This window comes from Ornithorhynchus anatinus, chromosome X5, assembly GCF_004115215.2.
Source record: "Ornithorhynchus anatinus isolate Pmale09 chromosome X5, mOrnAna1.pri.v4, whole genome shotgun sequence".
Lineage (NCBI taxonomy): Eukaryota > Metazoa > Chordata > Mammalia > Monotremata > Ornithorhynchidae > Ornithorhynchus > Ornithorhynchus anatinus.
Genome location: NC_041753.1, coordinates 2,437,654 through 2,463,683, shown reverse-complemented (window position 1 = coordinate 2,463,683; position 26,030 = coordinate 2,437,654). Strand labels below are relative to the sequence as shown.

The window sequence follows — 26,030 nt, the reverse complement described above, 5'->3', positions numbered from 1 at the left end:
CCCAGATGGTTGGCTGATGGTGATGATAAAGAGGCAGCGGGGCTCAGCTGAAAGATCCCAGACTCGGGAGTCAGAGATCATGAGTTCTAATCCTGACTCCATCACTTGTCTGCTGTGTGACTTTGGGCAAGTCACTTAAATTCTCTGTGCCTCAGTTACCTCACCTGTAAAATGGGGATGAAGACTGTAAACCCTACATGGAACAACCTGATTACCTTGTACCTCTCTTCCAGTGCTTAGAACATTGCTTGGCACATAGTAAGCGCTTAACAAATATCATCATTATTATTATCCGTGACTTCACAGAAAAGATCAAGACTCTTGGACTGGAGGTCCCTCTTTCCACCCTCCCTCCCCCTCTCCTTTCCCCGCTGCTCTTCGGTCCCCCTTTCTGCCCATCTCTGACCAGTGCTGCCATTCATCCAGTCCTAGTGCTAGTTCCCCTTTCTCCTCTAACTCTGCCTGAAAATGGCTCAACGTCTTTGCACTCTAACTGCTGCTCATCACTGTTCTTGTCTTCTCTTCACATTTAGGCTTTCTGTATTTACCCTTTCTTCATCTACCTGTCACTGTTCTTGCCCTTTTCCGCGTTTTCTCAGTAGCAGGGACCACACACAGAGATCCTGGGGGAACAGGTGAAAAAATAATCAGACCTACTCTCCTACTACAACTCTGCCCACACACTTCACTCCTCTAATGCTAACCTTCTCATTCTACCTTGATCTCATCCATCTCACCACTGACCTCTCACCCACATCCTGCCTCTGGCCTGGAATGCTCTCCCTCCTCATATCTGACAGACAGTTACTCTCCCCGCCTTCAAAGTCTTAATGAAGGCATATTTCCTCCAAGAGGTCTTCCCTGACTAAGCTCTCCTTTCTTCTTCTCTGCATCACCCTGACTTGCCTCCTATATGTATCCCCCCTCCCATCCCCATAGCACAAATGTACTGTAATTTATTTATTTATATTTATGTCTGTTTCTCCCTTTAGACTGTAAGCTTGGCAATGTGTTTACTGATATATTCTACTCTGCCAATACTAATGTTGGTATTTGTTAAGCGCTTACTATGTGCAGAGCACTGTTCTAAGCGCTGGGGGAGATACAGGGTAATCGGGTTGTCCCACGTGAGGCTCACAGTTAATCCCCATTTTACAGATGAGGTAACTGAGGCACAGAGAAGTTAAGTGACTTGCCCAAAGTCACACAGCTGACAAGTGGCAAAGCTGGGATTTGAACTCATGATCTCTGACTCCCAAGCCCGGGCTCTTTCCGCTGAGCCACGCTGCTTCTCTAAGTGCTTAGTACAATGCTCTGCACACAGTAAGCACTCAATAACTATGATTGACTGACCGACCTCCTATATTTTGGATACCCTTACTGAAGAAAGCAGCCACATCGCCCCGTCCTCTGGAGGGCATTACATGAAGCATGGACAATAAGGTTGGGAGCCTGGAGGTGGACAGAAAGGCTACGGATGCACTCGCAAGAGTAATAAGCTTCGAAAATCGGGGGGAAGGTCCAATGGGGACATGAGCTAATTGGATCTTCTTCCTGCTGGACCAGAACCCCAGGGGCCCTACTGCTGCCAGGGAAAAGGGGACTGTGGGGAGGGAGAAGGCTGCTGAGATTCTGGGTAACACACTCAAAACTTGTCTGGTGTCCATGGGGGAAAGAGAAGAAGAAGAGCTCCCCTTCTAAGGGAGACCCTTGCCCCTGCTCCTCTCTTATCATTTCTGATCAAAGAGCATGGTCCTGTGAGTCAGGAGAGTCTTGTTCTAGTCCCATTTCTGTCACTGGCCCACTGTGTGTCCTCAGGTGAATCATTTTACCTCTAGGTGCCTCAGTTTCCTCATCTGTTAAATGGGAATAATGATCCCTATCAATTTCTACCCCATAGGGATATAGTAAGAACAGCATGAGAAGCAGTTTGGTACAGTGGAAAGAGCACAGTCCTGGAAGTCAAGGGGACCTGGGTTCTAATCCTAGCTCTGCCAGTTACAGCTCTGCTAAGAGACCTTGGGCAAGTCCCTTAAGTTTTCTGGGCCTCAGTTTCTGCATCTTTTTTTATTATGATATTTGATAAGTGCTTACTCTATGTCAAGCACTGTTAATCAGCTAAGACACAGGGGTCTAAGTAGGGGGGAGAACAGGTTTGGAATGCTCATTTTACAGTTGAGGAAACTGAGTCCAGAGAAGTTAAGTGGCTTGCCCAAAGTCACACGCCACTGGTGGAGCCAGGAATCATCTGCCTCCCAGGCCCAGTCTCTTTCCATTAGGCACCACTGCTTCCCAATCTGTAAAATGGAGATGAAATCTCTGTTTTCTCTCCCTTCTAGACTATGAGCCCCATAAGCAACAGGGACTGTGTCCAGACTGATATTCTTGTAGTGAAACAAGGGCTAGGTACAGTGCTTGACACATAGTAAGAACTTAATAAATACTACAAATACCACAGTTACTATTAATGAGATCCCTGATGAGAAAGTGCTCTAAAAATGCAAGTGCAATGCAAATCATACATTAATATTGCCCCAAACCAGGTTCTCAGATGGAGAAACTCACAAGAATATATTATAAACATTGCTAAAGTCAAAACCTGAACATCCCTTAACCCTTAAACATCTCATCTCTCTCTCCCTCCCTCCCTCCAGTGCTGGGTACTTCATAGACAAAAAGATAAGATGGAAGACGATGGTGTTCAGGACAAGAGTGTCTGACACAAAAGGTGGATGTCCTTTTCCCAGAGACTAGAGCCCTGGAAAGTTGGTGGAGTTCTGAAGTGACACCTCCCTGGAGGTGACCGGGACACCAGAGCAGCCTAATTAAAACCCACACTCAACTCACAAGTCCCAATTTCCATGCATCAGTTTTCCTTTCTTGTCTATCTGCCTTCAGTGAGTTCTGTCAGTGACTAAGACGTTCAAATGCTGCCTTTCTATGGGAGGGTAGTTTCCAACAGAGTTAAGTCTTGGAATTTCAGTTTCTAGTGAAGTGAGACTGGCCGCCATCAAACAATGGAAAATATGCCCTGCTGCTGGCTGTGATGGCCCAGGGAGGAGACAGCCTGGTGAATCTGGGGGAACCCTACTCTCCGGGGCAGGATCTGAAATGTGGGAAAATTCTCTGGGAAACTGGAGGGTGGTGGGGTATCCACGGGATGTCAAGGGTGATATGGGGGGGACAGGAGATGTCCTGAGGGCTGCCCCATCTTCAGAACAGCTAGAAGAAGGGTTGGCTAGGGTAGGGGGGTGTCAACAGGAAGGAACCCACAAAGGCATCAGGCAGATAGGCTCCAGAGCCCAGGGTTTAGTGATCCTGACTCTCTCCATCTCAGCCTTCCTTGCCCCCAGGGAGACTTGTCTGGATTTGTGCAGGGCATGGAAAAAGTGTGGCCTAGAGGAAAGAGCCCAGGTCTGAGGATCAGAAGACCTGGGATCTAATTCTGGTTCCACCACTTGCCTTCTGGTTTTCCTTGGGCAAGTCACTTTACTTCTTTGAGCATCAGTTTACTCATTTGTAAAATGAGGATAACTTTTCCTTCCCCATTAGATTTTGAGTTCTGTGTGGGACAGGGACTGTGTCCAATTTGCTTGTGGTATCTACCTGGCTCTGCCACTTGTCTGCTGTGTGATCTTGGACAAGTCACTTAACTTCTCTGTGCCTCAGTTAACTCATCTGTAAAATGGGGATTAAGACTGTGAGCCCCATGTGGGACAACCTGATTACTTTGTATCTACCCGAGCACTTAGAACAGTGCTTGGCATGTAGTTAGTGCTTAACAAATACCAAAATAATAATAATTAATAATAATAATAATTATTATTATTATTATTATATTTACTTCAGTGCTTGGCACAAAGTAAGCACTTAATTAACAGCACAATTATTATTGTTAGGGTCTCCCAATAATTTTGTGAAGTGGAGGCTGCAGATGGCACCATGTTCTGGAGATTTAGAGATGCTGGCCCTGCTCCTTCTTCCCCGTCCACTTGTACCACCTCCTCCCCCCACCATCACCAGCCTCACATTGGCCTGGGGAAGGAAAGAGGGGGAGGGGAAGTAGGTTGGAGCTGCGTCATCGCCTTTCCCCATATTGGTTAGGGGGATTGGGAATCAGAGGAGCAGCTGGAGGATCAGACTTGTCTCCCCACTCCTGCTCCCTGCACTCCAGGCCCTCCTTCATTTCAACCTTACCCACTAACACCCCCAGCCTCCATGGCAGAGAGGGAGAGAGGAGGTCCCACCCATCCCTATTGCAGGAAGGGAGGGGGCTAAGGGATCTAGCTACCGATGGAGTTGGGGAGTGATCTGATTCTTCTCTCTCCTCCTCTTGCCTCTTCATGCCCCACCCCACCCCTAACCTTTCTGGGGAGCAGGGCCAGTGAAGAGGTCAGAGAAGCAGGGGGGAGTGATTCCCCAATTTGATCATTCCCAGAGCAGGGATGGTGGTCTCTGCCCCACCCCATCCATGTCCCCACCTCCAACATCCAGGAAAATCCCTGTACCTGTGAGGACCTCAGTTCCTCCCCTGCTCTCTGCCCAGCTGGGGTCCATCATGGCTGCCGAGGACCCGGGAGGGACTCAAGGATCCTCAAAGTGGGGAAACAGTTCCTACCATGGGGTTCATACAGGTCCAATCTGAGTCTGTGAGAGGTTACAGGGAATGGGTATTGTCCTTCCCCAATCATTTTTATTCCTCACCATCACGGGGGGATGGGAGTCCAGGACAGAGTCCTGTCTTGTTGCTGTTCTGTTGTATTTTTTAGTTGTGGTTTTAGACTGTGGGCCCCATGTGGGACATAGACTGTATCCATCCTGATTATCTTGTATCTACCTCAGGCACTGTAATAAACGTTGGGATAGATGCAAGAAAATCAGGCTGTAACCAGTTCATGTTCCACATGGGTTCAGAGTCTTAATCCCCATTTTACAGATGAGATAACTGAGGCACAGACAAGTTAAGTTACTTGCTCACAGTCACACAGCAAGACAAGTGGTGGATAGTGGATGAGAACACAGAGCCTCTGACTTTCAGGCCCACACTATTTCCACTTGGCCACACTGGTTTATTTTCATTACTATAGTGGCTGTGGAGATAGAGTGAAGTTGTAGCATTCTGATAAAAACCAGTTCCCTGGGGTGGGACCGCTGCAGACCCTGGTCCATAGTTTGGACCCACTTTTAATAGCATTTTCTGCTATTAATTCTAAACTTTAATTCTAGAAACATCAAGTAAAGACAGTGGAACCATCCTGGAGCTCCTGCTGACCCTTGACCTCTAATCTCAAACCACCAACTCTAAGGTCAGTGTCCTGCTACTGTGAATGTCCAGGGGAACCAGTCAAGGGGCCGGAGTCCTGATCCTGCCACCTGTGTCAAAGTGAAGAGCAGATCCAAATCATCTCCCTGAGTCATCCTGAGGGACAGAGGCTGGGAGTGCCTAGGGGTGGCCAGGGGATGTTGCAGATTGGTATCTGGGCTCCTGAAGCTGGAAATTTGGTTTGGGAGAATTGATGGTACATGTGACAGAAAACTGATCCCTACCAATGTCAGGACCAGGAGTCTTCCACTGCTGTGTGCCCCACGTCCCAGCCTCTATCTGGCTCTCTGATGGTGAGTGACAGGTATTGACTGAATGACCATTGTTTCTCTATGGCCCCAGCACTGAAGAAGATGGTAGTTTTCCCAGAATTCTACACATCCAGATACCTCATCATCCTCCTCCTCTTTTCCACCTTCTCACAATGGGCTCAGGTAGGAATTTCCATTCCCCTTACTGCAAAATGGGGATGGTTCGGAGGACCCTATATGTCCGTAGTCTGCATGTTTCTTTCCAGAGATCAAAGACGAAGGAACTGTGTGTCTGCTCTCAGCTCAGGATCATCATAATGATAATAACCATAGTCATAATAATGGTATTTGTTAAGCGCTTACTGTGAACCAGGCACTTACTAAGCACTGAGATGGATACAAGCAAATCAAGATGGACACAGTCCCTGTCCCACATGGTGCACACAGTCACACCAATTTTACAGATGAGTCAAATGAGGCACAGAGAAGTGAAGTGATTTGCCCATGGTCACACAGCAGACAAGTGGTGGAGACAGGATTAGAACCCATGACCTTCTGCCTCCCAAGCCTGTGCTCTATGCACAATGCCATGCTGCTTCTTATGATGCCCTGGAGACCTTCAGAGTCTCTGCCCTTCCCCTTGGGACACGGAGGTCTCTCCCTACCACTGAGACCCCTGTCCCAGCTCCTCTCTATCTCCCTCTGTTACAGTTCAGTTTTCTGTGTCTGGACCAGTCCAGCCCATCCTGGTCCTGGAGGGGGAAGTTGCTGAGTTACCCCGTTACCTGGACCCCAAGATGAGCACTGAGGACATGTGGGTGAGGTGGTTCTGGTCCATTTTCTCTAACATCGTACACCTGTATGAGAAAGGACCAGTTTGGAGAGCAGATGGAGGAGTATCGAGGGAGGATGGAGTTGGTGAGTGACACCGTGGATTATGGGAATGTGGCTGTGAGAATACACAATGTCAGAGTCTCTGATCAGGGGCAGTATCAGTGCTCTTTTGATAATGGCTTTCAAGAAGAAGCCCCTCTGGAGCTGCAGCTGGTTGGTGAGTATTTGGTTTTACACTGTGACCAGTGGGGCACATTACTCTCCCAATCTCAGGCAGCCTCGTAGACTGACCTGTTCCTACCCAGAATCCCCCTCTATTCCAAGACTCTACCGTGTCCACTTCTGCCCGGGGTCCCATCCTGCTGCCCCCAATCCCCTACTTAGCCACAGGCAGCCCTTCTCCATCCATGGAACACTCTACATGTGTCAGTCTCTTCCTGGGGCTGTTTCTGGACTGGATTCCTGTGATTACCAGTATCTTGGGTCTGAGATGAGGTTCAGGGTAGGGTACCCTTCTTGCACCTACTAGACTGACTTTTCCCCAAAAGACATTTGTGTTTTTTAATGTTGGGGGTCTCTCCTGACCTAGGGCTGTGTAGCGCTGTGGCAGGTTCTGGTGGTCTCAGCCCTACCTCGTTATGATAGAAAAAAGCTACATCTGGATCTGATTATGCTCCATGGAGGTGGAAAGTGATCAGGGGGCACATGGGGTCAAGGAGGATTAGGGAGGGATGGGTGAGGTAAGGTTGGAGTGGGTTGCAGTAAGGCTTGGGAGGCACTAAAAATAGTAATAAAAATAAAATTAATAGCGTGGCCTAAAAGAAAGAACCTGGGCCTAGGAGTCAGAGGACCTGGGTTCTAATCCCAGCTCCACCACGTGTCTGCTCTGTGACCTTAGGCAAGTCATTTAGCTTCTCTCTGCCTCATTTCCTTCATCTACAAAATGGGGACTCAATTCCTGTTCACCCTCCTACTTCGGCTGCATGCCCCACATAAGCCCTGATTATCTTATCTACCCCAGTGCTTAATACAGTACTTGATTCAAAATAAGCACTTATGAAATATAATAATAATAATAGTTATAATAATAATAACTGTCACTATGTGGCAAGCACTATACTAAGGACTGGGGTGTATACAACATAAGCAGGTAAGGCACGATCAATGTCCCACATGGGCTCACTGTCTAAGGTTGGAGGAGCAGAAGGGGCTTTAAGGCTTATAATCAACTCTTCCTTTTCTACCTAGTTTTAATAGTCTCACACTACAACCCAGCCCACCCACTTCACTCCTCTAATGCCCACCTATTCCCTATACCTCAATCTCATCTCTATTGCCATTGTTCCTTTGCTCATGTCCTCCCTCCTGCTTGAAAGTCCCTCCCCATTCATGTCCAACAGACCACTACTTTCCCCATCTTTTAAGACTTATTAAATTCACATCGCTAAGATCTATGAAATTGGGCCTGTTCCCATGAAGCACTTAGATACTCACTGCACACTTGACCTCACAGCACTTATTTCCATCCCCCTGTACTCTGCCATTTCCCCCCTCTTTTATTTATTTTAATGTCTGTTTCCCTGACTAGACTGTGAGCTCTTTATAGGTAGGGATCACGTTTTCCAACTCTCTTGTAGTGTAATTTCTCAAGCACTCAGTACAGTGTTCTGTGCAAAATAAGTGTTTAATTTATTCCATTAATTGACTCACCAGCTACTTGAGGACCAGAATCATGTCTACCAACTCTACTTTTTTTTAAATGGTATTTTTTAAGCTCATACTATGTGCCTGGCACTGTAAAAAGGGCTGGGGTACATACGAGATCCTCAGGTTGAACACAGTCTTAATCCCCACTTGACAGGAGAGTTAACTGAGGCACAGAGAAGTTAAGTGACTTGCCCAAGGTCAAAGAGCAGACAATTGGTAGAGCTGGGATTAGAACCCAGGCCCTTTGCCTCCTAGGTCAATGTTCTTCCCACTAGGCCACACCACTCTACTGTGTTGTACTGTCTCAAGCACTTAGTAGGGTGCTCTGCACACAAAGCCTTCAATAAATAAAGACACACACACACCCCCGCCCTTACATTTTGAAAGAAGAGGTCTGCATGGGCTCGCGGGTTAGAGAAACAGAAAATGGAGGTTTAGAGTGAGGTTAGAGGGAATTAGGGTCCAGGCCAAGGTAGGAACAGAGTCAGGGTCATCTTCTCCCTCTCACCCTTCTCTCCCCTGGTGAGAACCCTGGGTGCTGCACTGCTGCCCCTCTCCCTGCTCCTTCACTGGCAGGGTGGATGTGGGGTGTGGGAGCTGAGGAGACGCACCCTTTACCTGGTTCCATGGGATCCTGTGCTGGAGGAAACACTTGAATCCTGAGAATGGAGAATTGGAGAGCCAGATCCTCCAACCAAGGACCCAATGTTCTCCCTGGAGAATCATGAGAGTCTCCTTCTCCTCCCCAGTGCCACTGTCCCCTCACCCCATCCCAGCCTGGTCAGGGAAACACTCACCTTTTGCTCTTCCCCATGGAGACAGTGAGTTCTCTGTGTTCCCCAAACCACTGGGTCCCCAGCCCCAGCCACCCCAGAGAGGAGAGAGGAGTCCAGAAGTCACTGCCACTACCCTCGGCTCTGGGCTTGGTTTGGAGGAGAGACACAGCTAGCACATGGGGACCCGGGTCATGCCCCCTCCTACAGGGCTCTAACTCCTGTGGGGCTGGAATTGCCCTATATTTCCCTCTGAAGGGATAATTTGGAATTTTATTACAGCTCCCCTCTTCCCGAGAGCTTAGTCCTTGATGGTGGCCCTGGGAGTGACACTTCCTTTTCTGCATCTGCTCATTATTGGGAGCAGTAATTGGAAACACTTATTTGGAAATACGACAGGGACAAAAGTAAAGGAACAAGAATATACCTGAGACATCCCCATTGCTGCAGGGAAAGTGGGAGAGGAAGTTAGACAGGCTGGTCACAAGTCAACCCTCAATCTCACCCTCCCACCAACAACCCACAGTCTGGCATTCTCTTTCCCTCAGAGAAGGGACCAACTGACCCTGTGTCTGTGTCAACTGTCACTCATGGGAGTGGGGAGACATTAGTGAGGAGAGATCCCAGCTCCCATCTCTCTGGTTCAGACTGGTACCCACCACTACCCATCTATTTCTTCTCACTACTGCCATTCTGCTGACCAGTTCCCTAGTGCGGACACAGGTGCAGTGGAATGTGAAGATCTGAGCGCTGGGAGATGCCAGTGGATACCGAACGAACTGCCTCTTTCTGGAGATTTTGGGGACAGTGGTCACCATTCCATATCCACGGATCCTTCTTTGGGCAGTGGGAATTCTTTCCCAAGGGTCAGTCCTCTGTTACACATCTCAGGAAGAGACTCCTCTGACCTGAAATCTCACCCCCTCCCACCCCAGGGCCAGTTCTCTGGTTCTGAAGGGTCTCGCCTTATTTCTATCCCTTTTCAGAAAAACTCCTGATTAAGCTCAATAAGTGCTGTGTTTCTTCCATTTCTTTCATGTTGGTGTTTGTGTCTCCTCCACCAGCTTAGTGACATCTTCTCCCTCTGTTCTCTTGCAGGGTGGAGCAGGGCCCAGTACATATGGGTAAGTGACCTGACATTCTTTGTGGTCTTAGGTCCCTCCTGCCCAGGAGAGAGCTGGCTCCATTCCTGAGGCCCAGACTCAGAGCCATTCCCAAAACCCTCTGTGACCTCCTCCTCCTCCCTGCTGTTGTCAGGGGCCCCAGAAGCCTCCTGGAATGGCTAGAACAAAGGGGTGAGGGGGACACATGAGACCTGAAGCCCTGGGCAGGAATTGGGGATCTCCAGAAGTGACTAGGGAACCCTTGGTCTTGAGTCTAGAGTAAGGGTCAGAAGAGAGCATGATAACACCAGAGGCAGTGTTTTGCATGGGAGGAGCATGTCTCAGCCTCCAGATTGGTCCTGTGTGGGTGCTGCAGTGCCCGGATGGTCCCATGGGGTGGACGTCATAGCTCCGGAGTGGAACCCCAAACCAGAATGGTTGGCTGATGGGGTTTGGTACCCCCTTCCAGCCCGGGGCGGGGGGGTTCTTCTCACCCCGCCACTCACTCTGGGCAGCTGCTCCTGATATTAACAGCTTACTATGTGCCAGTCACTGTACTAAGCACTTAACAAATACCAACATTATTATTACTAAGCACAGGGGGAGGTACAAGGTTAGACTAAGTCCTTGTCCCACATGGAGCTCTCAGTGAAAATTCCCATTTTACAGATGAGGCAACTGAGGCACAGAGAAATTTAAGTCACCCACCCAGGGTCACAGAGCAGACAAGTGGTGGAGCCGGGATCACAACCCAGGTCCTTCTGACTCCCAGTACCGTGCTCTATCCACTGGATAACATTGTTTCTCTTCCATCCATACGAATGGAACTGTCCCATGTAATTGGGCTGACCATGCTGGTCCCTCTCTGCCCTGGTGGTCCTGGTAAGCAGGAAAGATGAATCCAAGAATCTATGCAGAAACTTCCTCCTTTATTTACAGATTGGGAAAATGGAGAAAAACATGTAGAGTCTGCCCCTCTCCCCCATTAGATTGGAAACTCCTTGAGGGCAGGAAAAGATGTTTCTGGCTACTGAGGGACTCCCTCCAAGTGCTTGGCATAGAACCTAGGACTCCGTAGTTGCTCAATCAAAGCCAATAATTGGTTGATTAATTTGCCTGAAGGTGACAGCCAGTGGGGTTCCCCCTTTCCCTGGGTGCCATCAGCAGATGGATGAGGTATCCTTGTAGCCCTAGGGCAATCTAGGATGGAGGGCCAGGCCTCAGGATCTATTTGAGGTTTAAGTAAAACCATCACAGTGGCCACCAAGTGGGGACCCTCCCCTGGAAACAGCATCAGCAGAGAGTGACCCCCAGCCTGGCCCTGCCTAGGGGGAGCAGCAGAGGAAGTGGGGACACAGGCAGCTGCAGCCCTGGGAGGGGATGGAGGGCTGCAGGGGGCAGGAGGTGGGCGGCTCCCTAAGGGGCAGGAGGTCCTCAGGTCTGGGCTGGTGGGGGGAGCAATGGGGCATCAACTCCAGGGAGGGGATCCCCTTTCTGAGTGACTGAGGCTGGTCCTGCCTCTGGAGAGGGTTTCTGAGGTCTCCTGAGAGGGGGCAGAATCAGGGATTCCCTCAAACTCCATGGAACACAGGAGATGCTAATAGAGGTTGGGTCATAGAACCAAAGGTGAAAGAAAGGCCGGAGTGTCCCAGAAAAGGTGATATGGGGGAAAGTGTAGATGAGACATCCGTCAGTCCCACTGTAGAATGAGACATTTCCAGCCTCGTAGGCCAGGTAAACCCCGACTCGACGAAGGGGCTCAGTCAGGGAGAGAGGAGTCCGGGGGGAGGTGAGAGCCCGGTATTCATTTTCATACAACTCCAAAGCCCAGAATCCATTCTCAGGTGACTCGGAGGATGACCACTTTCTTGCCACATCTTCCCTACAGATCCCCAGACCCCAGGACTTCCTGACCCCTACCTCCACCTCCCAGTAATGCCTCCCCGAGGTGAAGCCCTCGTGGCCCAGCACACAGGGGAAGACATCAAATCTCTCTGGGTTGTCAGGTAGGGTTTGTCGGGTGTCTCCACGTGTCACGCGTTTTAGGTCCTCAGATAAGATGAGTTCGGGATGAGCCGTGTCGGGATCCAGAGTGACATCCACTGCAGAGGGAGTGCCAGCATCAGTGTTAGACTGAGAGCTGGGAGTGATGGAAATTAACAAGGGAAATGCAGAAAAGCAGAGAAAGTCTGCATTTCCCAAGATGCAAAGCGGGTGACTCACGACCTTTTAGCACCCCAATAAGGTGTAGTCCTGGATGAGGCCAAATCCTCAGAGTTCTCTTGGAGAACCCGGGGAAAATCTCCTTTCTCCTCTCTTGGTGCTGGTGGAGCAAGAACACACTGCATCCTACCCTGTGGAGCTAGCTCCCCTCAGGGAGAATGCCCCTCCCTCCAATTTAGCTGATGGGGCTGATGGTATGGTAGGCCAGGGAAGTGGAGGTTGGAATTTTCTGATGTAAACCTTAGTTAGTGTTTTTTAAACTCTGTACTGTACTGAAGTAAGCCTCAGCACTTAGTACAGTATCTGGCACATCATAAATTCTAAACAAATTCCACTGAAAAAAAATAACTTTCTTGCTGACTGAAAATATCACTTACCAGCGTGTAACTGGGCCAACCTCCAGCCTATAAGAGAACAGAGAGAGGAAACGTCACCAGGCTGGTGGACAGGACATAAACACTAACAAAAAGTAAATGGGGAAAAATGAAGGAAACACAAAACTTACTGAGCTTGGCCTGGATTTTCCCTGAAAAGGAACAGAAATAAGGCAGGCACCTTTAAGACAGGGAGAACTGGGCATGGGCGGGGTTGGAGTCTCTCTCTGGGTCATGGAGCAGGGGCCTGGTCTCTTGGAAAGAATCTTCATTGTCCAGGTAATGACTCATGGATTCAGAATGGTGACATTATCCCTGGAATTTCACGGAAGAGTCAGTTGGTTTGGTATCAGTCACCATCTCCCAGAGCTCAGATCTCCACGCTCTGCTGGGATCGTGTTTGCACTGGGGAAACTGGGCAGTAGAATGGGAGTGACTGCAGGACATAGATGGGGAATGGTGGGCTTCAGACCGGAACTAGTGATCCAGGGACCCTGATCCTGTTCTCCAGCATCTGACCATATTTGAGAATTGTCCCAGCCAGATGTGAATCCTTCCCAGGGAAAAACTTAATAGACATTTGTGGTTGGGAGGGAAAGGCGAGAAATGATGACTTGGCATTTTCCCTAGGCTGCTGGAAACTCTGGGATCTGACTTGCCTCTTTCCCCTCTACTCCTCATCCAATCTGCCTGCCCACCTCCCCCTGTAGGAATGTGGAGTTCACAGGAAAATGCCCCTCTTTTACCTTTTTCCCTCTGCAGTTTCCTGAGGAGATAAGGGCCTCCAGCGATGAGTAGTACCAGCATGAACAGGATCACAGACAAAGCCACCGTGGAAGGAGAGGCCCGTGGGAAAAAGGAAGCTGAAATGGAATCCCTGAGATTGACACTGAATAAAAATAGGAGCAAATCCAGCTTTTTTTTCCCTGGGCCCAATGGATGCTCATCTACCTCTGCATTAAACAGAAAGAAACTCCATACCATAGGCTTTTAAAGCACTCAATCATCTTGCCCCCTCCTACTGTACCTCCATGATTTCCTACTGCAACTCAACCCACTCCTCTAATGCCAACCTATTCACTGTACTTCAGTCTCGTCTATCTAGACACTGACCCCTTGCCCACCTCCTGCTTCTGGCCTGGGAGGCCTTCCCTCTTTATATCCAACAATCACTCTCCCCACCTTCAAAACCTTATTGAAAACACATCTCCTCTATGAGGCCTTCCCTGATTAAGCCCTTGATTCCTCTTCTCCCTCTCCCTTATGCAGGGCCCTTGCACTTGGATTTTCTCCCTTTTCTCCCCTCTGTCAGTTCCTCAGCACTTATGTCCATATCAGTAATTTATTTATTCATATTAAAGTCTGTCTCCCCCTCCAGACTGTAAACTTGTTGTGTGCAGGGAAATACTCTCCCAAGCGCTTAGCACAGTGCTCTGCCCACAGTAAGCACTCAGTAAATTCAGTTATTTGATTGATTGATTGATTGATTGATTGATAGTGCTTCTGGGAGCCACCCATGTCCATGCTGAGTGCTTCTTCCAATCCATTCGGAGTACCCGCAGCAGAGGCAATGACTTCAGCCCTACATCAGTCTTTCCTGGGGAGGTGCCAGGATTGGGAGCCCAAAGGGATTGGGGATACAGGGAGCCCAGAATCATCATATGAGAGACATGTGAGAGAAGGAGTTGAAATGCGTAGGAGAAGCAACATGGCTTGATGGATAGAACATGGGCCTGGAGTCAAAAGGACTTGAGTTCTAATCTCGCTCCACCACTTGTTTGCTGTGTGATCTTTGGCAAGCCACTTCACTTCTCTGTGCTTCAGTTACCTCATCTGTAAAATGGGGAGTAAGACTGTGAGCCCCACGTGGGGCAGGGACTGTGTCCAACCTGATTAGATTGAATCTACCCCAGTGCTTTGTACAGTGCCCGAAACATAGTAAATGCTTAATAAACACCATTAAACCCCCCACACACACAAAACAATGGGCAAACTGGGCTAGAAATCCATCCCTTGGGACCCAGGACAGAGTCTGAGGTGCCAGTTGGAAGGGGGGGGACAATGGTCCATCTTCAGTCCTGTCCAAGTCCTTGCCCAATGGACATCTCCTTTTCTGGAGAAGTGGTTGGGAATGACACTGACCTGCTATGGAAATCACTGCCCCCTTCTCCTGGTTGAGGAGGGGGTTCCGGATGGAGCAGGTTATGGTTCCCACAGAGTCTTTTCGGACAATCATGGAGGATGCCACACCAAACAGGTCGTTAAGGGTGTGGGGTTGGGACTTGGACAAGGATGGGACCATCTTTCCCATGGCATCTCTCCACTGCACCTGGGGCTCAGGGTACCATCCGGCTGACGAGCACCCCAACTGGATCCCTCCATCCTTGTATCCCTCCAGGTGGATGTGGGGGTTGGAACCTAGAGCTGGGGAAGGAGAGATCTGCCTGAGTCCTCTAGAACCCATCCTGAGGGCAGGTCTTGTGGCAAGGGGGACAGCCATGAGAAGCAGCATGGCTTAGTGGAAAGAGCACGGGTTTGGGAATCAAAGGTCGTGTGTTCTAATCCCGGCCCCGCCACTTGTCAGCTATGTGACTTTGGGCAAGTCACTTAACTTCTCTGTGTCTCAGTTACCTCATCTGTAAATAATAATAATAATGTTGGTATTTGTTAAGCGCTTACTATGTGCAGAGTACTGTTCTAAGCCCTGGGGTAGGTACAGTATAATCAAGTTGTCCCACGTGAGGCTCACAGTCTTAATCCCCATTTTACAGATGAGGGAACTGAGGCACAGAGAAGTTAAGTGACTTGCCCACAATCACCCAGCTGAAAAGGGGCAGAGCAGGTGTTCAAACCCATGACCTCTGACTCCCAAACCTGAGCTTGTTTCACTAAGCCATGCTGCTTCTCTGTAAAATGTAAAATGGGGGTTAAGACTGTGAGCCTCACGTGGGACAACCTGATTATACTGTATCTACCCCAGCGCTTAGAACAGTGCTCTGCACATAGTAGGCACTTAACAAATACCATTATTATTATTTTTAGCATGGCAGGGTTCAGAAATTATCAGGAGGAATCTGACACTTCTAAAGCCAGTCACAGGGTTGGGCTGCCAGGCTGCAGAATAAACCAATCAACCACATTTCCTGGGTCAAATCAATTCATTATAACAAAGCAAGAGCTCCACCACTGAGTTTATCTTAGCTCCAAGCTTACTCCCCATCAAAAGAAAACTCACCACATATCAGACTCCAGGAGAGACTGACCCAAGGATAAGTTTCCAAGGTAACAGTGCATGGGGCCTTGCTGCCTGGGACCATGCTGTGGATTGGAGACAGCAGGGTTGACCCTGAGCAGAGGGATTGGACACTCTGCAGGGGATTCAGGGCAAACATAGGACAGACTGCAATGGGACCTGAAACTGGGAGAGAAATATCCTTACTGCTACAGGCTCTCGTTATATCCCGGCTAGACTACTGTGTCAGCCTTCTCTCTGACCTCCCTTCCTCCTCTCTCGCCCCGCTCCAGTCTATTTTTCACTCCGCTGCCCGGCTCATCTTCCTGCAGAAACCATCTGGGCATGTCACTCCCCTTCTTAAACAACTCCAGTGGTTGCCTATCAACCTCCGCTCCAAACAAAAACTCCTCACTCTAAGCTTCAAGGCTCTACATCACCTTGCCCCTTCCTACCTCTCCTCCCTTCTCTCTTTCTACCACCCACCCTGCACACTCCACTCCTCTGCCGCCCACCTCCTCACCGTCCCTCGGTCTCGCCTATCCCGCTGTCGACCCCTGGGCCACTTCCTCCCGCGGTCCTGGAACGCCCTCCCTCCTCACCTCCGCCAAACTGATTCTCTTTCCCTCTTCAAAACCCTACTTAAAACTCACCTCCTCCAAGAGGCCTTCCCAGACTGAGCTCCTCTTCTCCCTCTACTCCCTCTGCCACCCCCCCTTTACCTCTCCGCAGCTAAAAACCCTCTTTTTCCCCTTTTCCCTCTGCTCCTCCACCTCTCCCTTCCCATCCCCACAGCACTGTACTCGTCCGCTCAACTGTATATATTTCCATTACCCTATTTATTTTGTTAATGAATTGTACATCGCCTTGATTCTATTTAGTTGCCATTGTTTTTATGAGATGTTCTTCCCCTTGACTCTATTTATTGCCATTGTTCTTGTCTGTCCGTCTCCCCCGATTAGACTGTAAGCCCGTCAAACGGCAGGGACTGTCTCTGTTGCTGACTTGTTCATCCCAAGCGCTTAGTACAGTGCTCTGCACATAGTAAGCACTCAATAAATACTATTGAATGAATGAATGAATAGCCTTCATTGGTCACAGTGAAAAAGAGCCACAGGACCAAACCAGCCACTCACCTGCAACCTGCAAGATCAGATCAACATCATCGGAGAAGGAGGATTCTCTAAAACAGCAGCGGTACTCTCCACCATCAGAGATGCTGATGTTGTGTATCTTTAGTGCTATACTCCCAACAGCGATGGCATCTCTCAACAACGTAGTCCTCCCTCGATATTCCTCCATCTGCTCTCCAAACTGGTCCTCTCCTTTCTTGTACAGGTGCACAATTTTAAGGGTTGAGGATCGGGACCACCTCACCTCCATGAACTCAGCATTCACCTTGGGTTCCAGGTGACAGGGTAATTCAGCATCTTCCCCAACCAGGGCCAGGATGGGCTTGGTAGATCCAATCACATCAAACTGAACTGGAACAAAGGGAGACAATCAGAGGGGAGTTGTGATAGACCCTAATGGGATGTGAAGCAGTATGGTCTACTAGATAGAGCACAGGCCTAGGTATCTCTCCTCAGGCCCCTTGTTCCTCCCCCTCTCCTATCCCTCACCTCCAACGATCTGGCCACCTACTTCATTACGAAAATTAACACTATCAGGTCTGAGCTCCCCAAAGTCACCCCTCCCCCTTTTCCATCCCCCCCACTCCCAACCCTCTCCCCTACTTTCCCATCCTTCCCTGCAGTATCCTCAGAGGAGATCTCCTCCCTCCTGGCAAGTGCCACCTCCTCCACTGTGCTTCCGACCCCATTCCCACTCACCTTATAAAAACTATCGCCCCTTCCCTCCTCCCCTCCTTAACTTCGATCTGTAACCACTCACTCTCCAATGGCCTCTTCCCTTCTGCCTTCAAACATGCCCATGTCTCCCCCATCTTAAAAAAACCCTCTCTCGACCCCACTTTCCCTTCCAGTTATCATCCTATCTCCCTCCTACCCTTCCTTTCCAAACTCCTAGAATAAGTTGTCTACACTCGCTGCCTTGAAATCCTCAACTCCAACTCTCTCCTGGACCCCCTCCAATCTGGCTTCTGTCCCCTCCATTCCACTGAAACTGCTCTCTCAAAGGTCACCCTTGACCTCCTTCTTGCCAAATCCAATGGCTCTGACTCTATCTTAATCCTCCTCGACCTCTCAGCTGCCTTTGACACTGTCGACCATCCCCTTCTCCTCCACACTTTATCTCACTTTGGCTTCATGGACTTCGTCCTCTCCTTGTTCTCCTCTTATCTCTCTGGCCGTTCATTTTCGGTCTCCTTTGTGGACTCCTCCTCGCCCTCCCACCCCCTAACTTTAGGGGTTCTTCAAGGGTCAGTTCTTGGCCCTCTTCTATTCTCCATCTACACTCACTCCCTTGGTGAACCTCCCATGGCTTCATCTATCATCTCTGTGCAGATGACACCCAAAACTACATCTCCTCTCCTGTTCTCTCCCCCTCCCTCCAGGCTCGTATCTCTTCCTGCCTCCAGGATGTCTCCACCTGGATGTCTCCCCGCCACCTAAAACTCAACATGTCTAAAACTGAGCTCCTTATCTTCCCTCCCAAACCCTGTTCTCTCCCTGTCACTGTGGCTGGCATGACCATCCTTCCTATCTCACACGCCTGCAAACTTGGTGCCATCCTTGACTCTGCTCTCTCATTCACCCCACACATCCTATCTGTCACCAACACCTGCCGGTCTTGCCTTCACAATATCACCAAGATCTGCCCTTTCCTCTCCCTCCAAATGACTATCGTGCTGGTACAAGCTCTCATAATATCCCGACTGGATTATTGTGTCAACCTCCTCTCTGATCTCCCTTCCTCCTGTCTCTCCCCACTCCAGTCTATTCTTCATTCTGCTTTCCTGATCATCTTCCTACAGAAACACTCTGGGCATGTCATTCCCCTCCTCAAAAACCTCCAGTGGTTGCCTATTAACCTTTTCCCGAAACAAAAACTCCTCTCCCTAGGCTTCAAAGCTCTCCATCACCTTGCCTCCTCTTACCTCACCTCCCTTCTCTCTTTCTACTGCCCACTCCATACACTCCGCTCCTCTGCCGCTCACCTCCTCACTGTCCTCCATTTGCACCTGTCCCACCGTCGACCCCTGGCCCACATCCTACAGCTGTCCTGGAATGCCCTCCCTCCTCACATCCGGCAAACCAACTCTCTTCTCTTCAAAGCCCTACTGAGAGCTCTCCTCCTCCAGGAGGTCTTCCCAGACTGAGCCCCACTTTCCCTCTGCTCCTACCCCACCCAACCCTCTGCTCTTCCCCCTTCCCCTCCCCTCAGCACTGTGCTCATTTGTATATAGTATTTATTACCCTATTTATTTTGTGAATGAGGTGTATATCTCCTTGATTCTTTTTATCTTGATGATGTTGTCTTGTTTTGTTTTGTTCTGTTTTGCTTTGCTGTCTGTCTCCCCAATTTAGACTGTGAGCCCGTTATTGGGCAGGGATTGTCTCTATCTGTTGCCAAATTGTACATTCCAAGAACTTAGTACAGTGCTCTGCACATAGTAAGTGCTCAATAAATATGACTGAATGAATGAAAGAAGGAGCTGGGTTCTAATCCGAGCTCCACTACTTGTCTGCTATGTGACCTTGGGTAAAACACTTCATTTAACTGCACCTCAGTTACTTCATCTATAAATAGGGATTAAGACTGTGAACCCCATGTGTTAGCTTCTATCTAGTCTAGCCTTTAGAATAGTGTCCAGCACATAGTAAGCTCTTAACAAATACTATTTAAAAAAATGAGAAAGCCACTCTTTATCCCAGCTTTGAAGACTGCATCTTGAACTAAGATGGGATGGGCCCTTTTCCATGGCCTTTGAACCTGCTATCTGAATTGAAATATTCAGACTAGAGAGCCCCAGGGATTGGATTTATTTCTCTGAAAGTCCCCATCCTAGGAAATAGGGGATGGAGAGAAGAAACTCTTACCTGACCCTAGCATGGTCAGTTGAAGAAGCAGGAGGAGGGAGTTGAGGCAGACAGGCAGAGGGGATGCTGGGAAATTCGCCATATCTATCACTGCTAGTCTGAGAGGCCAGCTAGTTCGTTGTCCCCTGGAGAAGGAACTGGAGCCTCATCAGCAACATTCACCTATGAGGGAGAGGCAGGGGGAGGTAGCCACATTGCATCTGGAGAAGACATTATAACATAGCTTAGTGGAAATAGCACAGACTTAGGAGTCAGAGGTCATGGGTTCTAATCCAGGATCCACCATCTGTCAGCTGGGCGATTTGGGGGATCACTTATCTTCTCTGTGACTCAGTTACCTTATCTGTAAATTGGGAATTAAGACTGTGAGACCCACCTGGGCCAACCTGATTACCTTGTATCTCCACCAGCACTTAGAACAGAACTTGGCATATAGTAAACACTTTACAAATACCATTATTATTATTATTATTGTTACTGCAGAATCCTGACTTCTACTGAAACATTTTGCACTCACCAGTCACCAGCTCTCACAAAACCAATCTGTCTTTAAAAACTCAAGACCAAATTTCATCATGCAGTATGTCTTTTTCTTACTTCCTCCCTGCTATGGCCTGGGTCTCCCTTGCTGATGGGTTCAGAGTTTCCCACCCCCACCTCCAGTTTCCAAGAGAATTTCCCCAGAATTCAGCTCCAACCCCCTGAGAACAGGGTCCCCCCAGGCTTACCAGTCTGATTCCTCCCTGGACTGCCACAGCCAGCAGCCCCGGAAGCAGGACAGGTACTCGATTGTTTGGTGTGGCCAGCCTAACCTCACAAGGAACTGAAGTTTCTTTCACAAGATCAGTTCCAGGAATTGACTCAGATGGACACTACCCTCCAATAGAAAGGCAGCATTTGAATGTCTCATCAGTCACTGGGCAGCACTCACTGACACAATTTAAAAAGGGGGAAATTGGTGAGCAGGAATTGCAGTCTGTGAGCTGACTTTGTGTGTTACTTAGGCTGCTCTGGTGCCCCGTGACCTCCAGGGAGAAGTCTCCTTGACCAGGCAGAACTCCACAAACTCTTCAGGGCTCTATTCTCTGGGAAATGGAAAACCAAATTTAGCGCCAAACCTTCCTAATGTCCTGCCCTCTGGCTGCTTCAATCTGATATCTCCATCCCCGAAGTATCCAGAATTGGAGGGAGGGAAGGAGGGAAGGATGTGAGGAGGAGATGGTAAAGGGATAAAAGAAATTCAGATTTTGTTTTAACTACTGTTTACAATTCAATTATATTCATTGAGCACCTTCTATGTGCAGAGCACTGTATTAAGTGCTTGAGAGAGTACAGTACAACAATAAACAGACACATTCCCTTACCATAGTGAGCTTACAGTCTGGGGTCGGCCGGGTGGGGGGTGGTGATGACAGACATTAATATAAATAAATAAATTACAGATGTGTACATAAGTGTTGAGAGGCTGGGAGTGGGGAAGTAAAAAGGGATCAAGTCAGGGCAATGCAGCAGAGAGTGGGAGAAGAGGAAAAGTTGGGGAATGTTAGGGGAGGCCTCTGGAGGAGATGTGCCTTCAGTAAGGCTTTGAAAGTGGAGAGAGTAATTGACTGTCAGATTTGAGGGGGGAGGGTGCTCCAGGCCAGAGGTAGGATGTGGGCGAGGGATTGGTGGTGAGATAGATGAGACTGAGGCACAGTGAGAAAGGTAGCATTAGAGGAGCGAAGTGTGAGGGCAGGGTTGAAGTAGGAGAGTAGCAAGGTGAAGTAGGAGGGGGCAAGGTGATCGAGTGTTTTCAACCAATGGTGTGGAGTTTTTGCTTGAAGGGAAAGTGGATGGGCAGCCACTTGAGTTTTTTGAGGAGTTGGGAGATATGTCCTGAATGTTTTTGTAGAAAATTGATCTGGACAGCAGAGTGAAGTATGGACCAGAGTGGGAACAGATAGGAGGTTGGGAGGTACGCAAGGAGTAATGCAGTAATCCAGGTGGGATAGGATGTGTGATTGTATTAACATGGAAGCATTTTGGATGGAGAGGAAAGGGTGGATTTTAGTGATGTTGTAAAGCTAAGACTGACAGAATTTAGTTATGGATTGAATGTGTGGGTTAAATTCTCCTGAAGGTTGTCCATATGAGATTCTCTGTTGCTTTAATAAAAATATATTGCATGTAACTCAGTGATGTTCCCTTATCTCAACATTTTCCCTACAAATCCCCAGATAGCTGTCAGCCATATTCCCCATATCCACAGCCCAGCTATGTCTCCCAGTGGTGAAGTCTTCGCGGCCCAGCACACAGATGGAACCATAAAATGTCCTAGGTTTTTGGGCAGGTTCTGCAGGATGTTTCCCACTGTCATGCGTTTCTGGTCCTCGGACACTTGGAGATAGCACTGAGCTGTGTCCAGATCCAGAGTGATATTTACTGTGAAGAGAGTTCTGGGGTCAATGCTGGGGGTTCAGGGTAGAGGAGACACCAGGGGCCTGGGTCCCATCTGCTGGTCTAGAAAGTTCTGGGCCGGGAGCTACTCTGGGGTTGTGGCACCCACCCTGCGGGATCCCTTGGGAAAGGCCATATTCACATAGGTACCCCCCCCAGGACTCCACCCTCTCTTGCATAACATGGTGGGTGACATCATCACACCACACTCTGCCCCAACCCCCAGGGCACAGGACCCAGGATCTCCCTATCTCTGCTGGGGATCCCCAATTCCAGCATGGGTCTTCAGCTCCAATGTGTCCCCCAACTCTGGTCCAGCTGCTGTAGGAGATTCCTAGGGACTCTGACAGTAGGGAGAAGGAGAAGAAGGAGGAAGAAGAAGAGAAAGGGGAGAAGAAGAGGAGAAGGAAGAGGAGGAGGAGGAGGAGGAGGAGAAGGCAGCAGAGGATTCTGGGAACAGCCCAGGGTCTGGCTCTCAGGGACGGGACCTAGGGCAGGAGGGAGCAGACACCACAGAGAATGTCAGGGTCACTTATCCTCATGTAACTGGGCCCGGCTCTACCCTGCAAGGGAACAGGGAGAGGAGACATCAATGGACTGGTGGAGGTACACAAACAGGAACATGAGATAAATGACAGCAAGGAAAGAAACAGAATTTACCTTGCTCAAGCTGAAGTGTCTCTGAAAAGGAATGGAAATAAGTCAAGGGCTCTCCAGCATGAGAGGCAGTCTGGGTGGGGGGAGAGAGAATGAGAGGAATCTATTTCCAGCAAATGTGGCCAGGGACTAGTCCTGTGGACAGGATTCCCACTGTCCAGGAAATGAGCATGGATACAGAATAGAGACAACTGTTTCCAGACTTATCAGGAAGAGCCAGTTGGTTCAAGATCCACTGGCATCTCCCAACGTTCAGATCTCCATGCTCTGCTGGAACTGTGACTGCAGTGTGGACCTGGGCAGCAGGATGGGATGATAGCAGGAAATAGAAGGGGGATAACTGACTTCAGTCTGAACTGGAGAGGTGGGGGTTGGGTTCTTTACTCCCGTGCTCTCCCCAACCCCCATATGTTAGTTGGCACAGACACAGGGTCAGTCAGTACCTTTTCTGGGAGGGAAATAGAACGTGAGGTGAGGGTCTTGGTGGGAAGTTGGGGCTCTGGGCTGGTGAGGGAGATGGGAGCTCTGATCTCTGACCTGTCTGCCCTCCCCCTCCTCTTTCTGCCCACCTGCCTTCCCGGCAGTAATGGGGATGTCAGGGGAATATTCTTGTCCCTTTACCTTTGTCCCTGTGCTGATTCCAGATGAGAGAAAGACCCCCAACGATGAGCAGTCCCAGCACAGGGAGGGTCACATCGAGGGCCACCATCAAGGCCAAAGCCATGGGGAATAGAGGAGCTTACAAAGAATTCCCAAAAATACCTTCAGAGGGAAACATGGAGCAATTTCAGACATTTCAATCAATTGGCCAGTTGATGGTATTTATTGAGCACTTACTGTGTGCAGAACATTGTACTAAGTACATTGACGAATCCACTATAACAGAATTTCCTTGGCTCCAGGAGAGTTAAAACCTCACAGGAGGGGGGAAGGTAAGGGCCCCTAGTTCTACCTATGTCTGCTCCAAGCCACACGGAGAGCCCAGAGCAGGAGCAGGGACTCCAGGACTCGCCTCGCCTCTGCAGGACTGGTGAGGTTAGGGGGTGCTGGGCTGGGTACCCAGAGGTTCAAAGAGCACAGAAAACTCAGTCCTTGTGGGGAATAATAAAGGTAAGAGCTCCCTGATGAGTCCAGGCTAGGGTGAGGGGACAGTGGGATTAGGGAGGAGAAAGGGCGGGGGTTGGGAGGGTTGAAAAGCCTATAGAGAAACTTGGCCTGGTGGAAAGAGCATAGGCCTGGGAGTCAGAGGACCAACCAGGGTTCTAATCCAGAAGCAGCGTGGCGCAGTGGAAAGAGCACGGGCTTTGGAGTCAGGGCTCCTGAGTTCGAATCCCAGCTCTGCCACTTGTCAGCTGTGTGACTGTGGGCAAGTCACTTAACTTCTCTGTGCCTCAGTTCCCTCATCTGTAAAATGGGGATTAAGACTGTGAGCCCCACGTGGGACAACCTGATTCCCCTGTGTTTACCCCAGCGCTTAGAACAGTGCTCTGCACATAGTAAGCGCTTAACAAATACCAACATTATTATTATTATTACCTGCTGTGTGACCTCGGGCAAGTAACTTAACTTCTCTGTGACTCAGTTACCTCCTGTGTATATGTGGATTCTATACCTCTCAATTAATCAATTTTATTTATTGAGTGGTGACTATGTACAGAGCACCATACTAAGTACTTGGGCAAGTTTAATACAAAAGAGTTGGTAGACATAATCACTGCTCACAAGCACCTTACAGTCTAGAGGGGCGACAAGCATTAAAATAAATTATAGATAGGGGAAACATCAGAGTACAAGGATATAGATATATGGTACTGAGTGGTTGGGGGTGGCATGAGTAACAAAGGGCTTCAGGAGAACAGTCCCAAGTTGACAGGCAATGCTGAAGGGAGGGCAAATCTTGGAGGACATATGAGTTTAGTAAGATTTTGAAGAGGGGGAGAATGGTGTTTTGTCTGACATGAATGGGGAGGGAGTTACAGGAAGGAGGGAGGACATGAACAAGAAGGTGATGGTGAGAGAGATAAGATCGAGGTACAGAGAGTACGTTGGTATTGGAAGAGTGAAGTAGGTGGACTGGGTTGTAGAGGGAGATTAGCAAGACTGGGTAGGAAAGGGAGAGTTGATTGAGAGCCTTAAAGCCCCTCTTTCTCCTCCAACCTTAGACTATAAGCCCATATGGACAGGGACTGTGTCCAGTCTACATATGCTGTATTTACCCCAAAGCTTAGTATAGTGCTGAGCACATCTAAGAACTTAAATTTATCATCATCATCATTATTATTCCTCCAATTTCCCCTCCAGACCCTGCCCCAACCAGCCTTGAGATCCCCTCACCTCACCTCCACCCAACTCTCCCTGACCCCACTTGACCTGTGACAGATCCCCACAGTGATGGAGAATAACTGGACCCAGAAAAGACCTTGCTCTATCCAGACCAGACTGGGCTGCAGCCTCCATTCATTCATTCATTCATTCATTCGTATTTATTAAACACTTACTGTGTGCAGAGCAGAGCACTGTACTAAGCACTTGGAAAATACAATTTGGCAACAGATACAGTCCCTACCCAACAGTGGGCTCAGAGAACCAGGTCCTTCCCTGGTCTTGAACAGTTCCTGGGTCAGGAGAGACCCTGACACTAGAAAACAGTGTAGTAACTGTTCCTGTAATTAGATGAGGTAACTAGATGAGGAGCTCAGTCTTGCTCATGTTGAGTTTTAGGTGACGGGCCGACATCCAGGTGGAGACGTCCTGGAGGCAGGAGGAGATGCGAGCCTGAAGGGAGGGGGAGAGGACAGGGGCGGAGATGTAGATCTGCGTGTCATCTGCGTAGAGATGGTAGTCAAAGCCGTGAGAACGAATGAGTTCACCGAGGGAGTGAGTGTAAATGGAGAACAGAAGAGGGCCAAGAACTGACCCTTGAGGAACTCCAACAGTTAAAGGATGGGAGGGGGAGGAGGCTCCAGCGAAGGAGACCGAGAATGACCGGCCAGAGAGGTAAGAGGAGAACCAGGAGAGGACAGAGTCCGTGAAGCCAAGGTGAGATAAGGTATGGAGGAGGAGGGGATGGTCGACAGTGTCAAAGGCAGCAGAGAGGTCAAGGAGGATCAGAATGG

At 49.2% G+C, this 26,030-nt stretch overlaps 1 protein-coding gene across 4 annotated transcripts; it reads right to left on the bottom strand.

Annotated features, from left to right (window-relative positions):
- Nucleotides 1-10,899: 10,899 nt before the first annotated feature.
- LOC100091051 (butyrophilin subfamily 1 member A1-like) lies at nucleotides 10,900-21,114 on the bottom strand. 4 transcript variants are annotated; one of them, XM_039910794.1, is made up of 8 exons: nucleotides 20,550-21,114; nucleotides 19,822-20,021; nucleotides 16,957-17,304; nucleotides 14,731-15,012; nucleotides 13,335-13,451; nucleotides 12,720-12,740; nucleotides 12,592-12,618; nucleotides 10,900-12,093 (listed from the first exon to the last, which is right to left on the bottom strand). In XM_039910794.1, the coding sequence occupies exons 2-8, from the start codon at nucleotides 19,901-19,903 to the stop codon at nucleotides 11,426-11,428; spliced, it is 1,545 nt and encodes a 514-aa protein (XP_039766728.1). In that variant the 5' UTR covers nucleotides 19,904-20,021; nucleotides 20,550-21,114; the 3' UTR covers nucleotides 10,900-11,425. The 4 variants fall into 4 exon arrangements, with proteins under 4 accessions (XP_039766728.1, XP_028911083.1, XP_028911085.1 ...); XM_029055250.1 differs by having other exon boundaries at nucleotides 19,822-19,983; XM_029055252.2 differs by lacking the exon at nucleotides 14,731-15,012 and having other exon boundaries at nucleotides 19,822-19,983; nucleotides 20,550-21,110.
- Nucleotides 21,115-26,030: the final 4,916 nt, after the last annotated feature.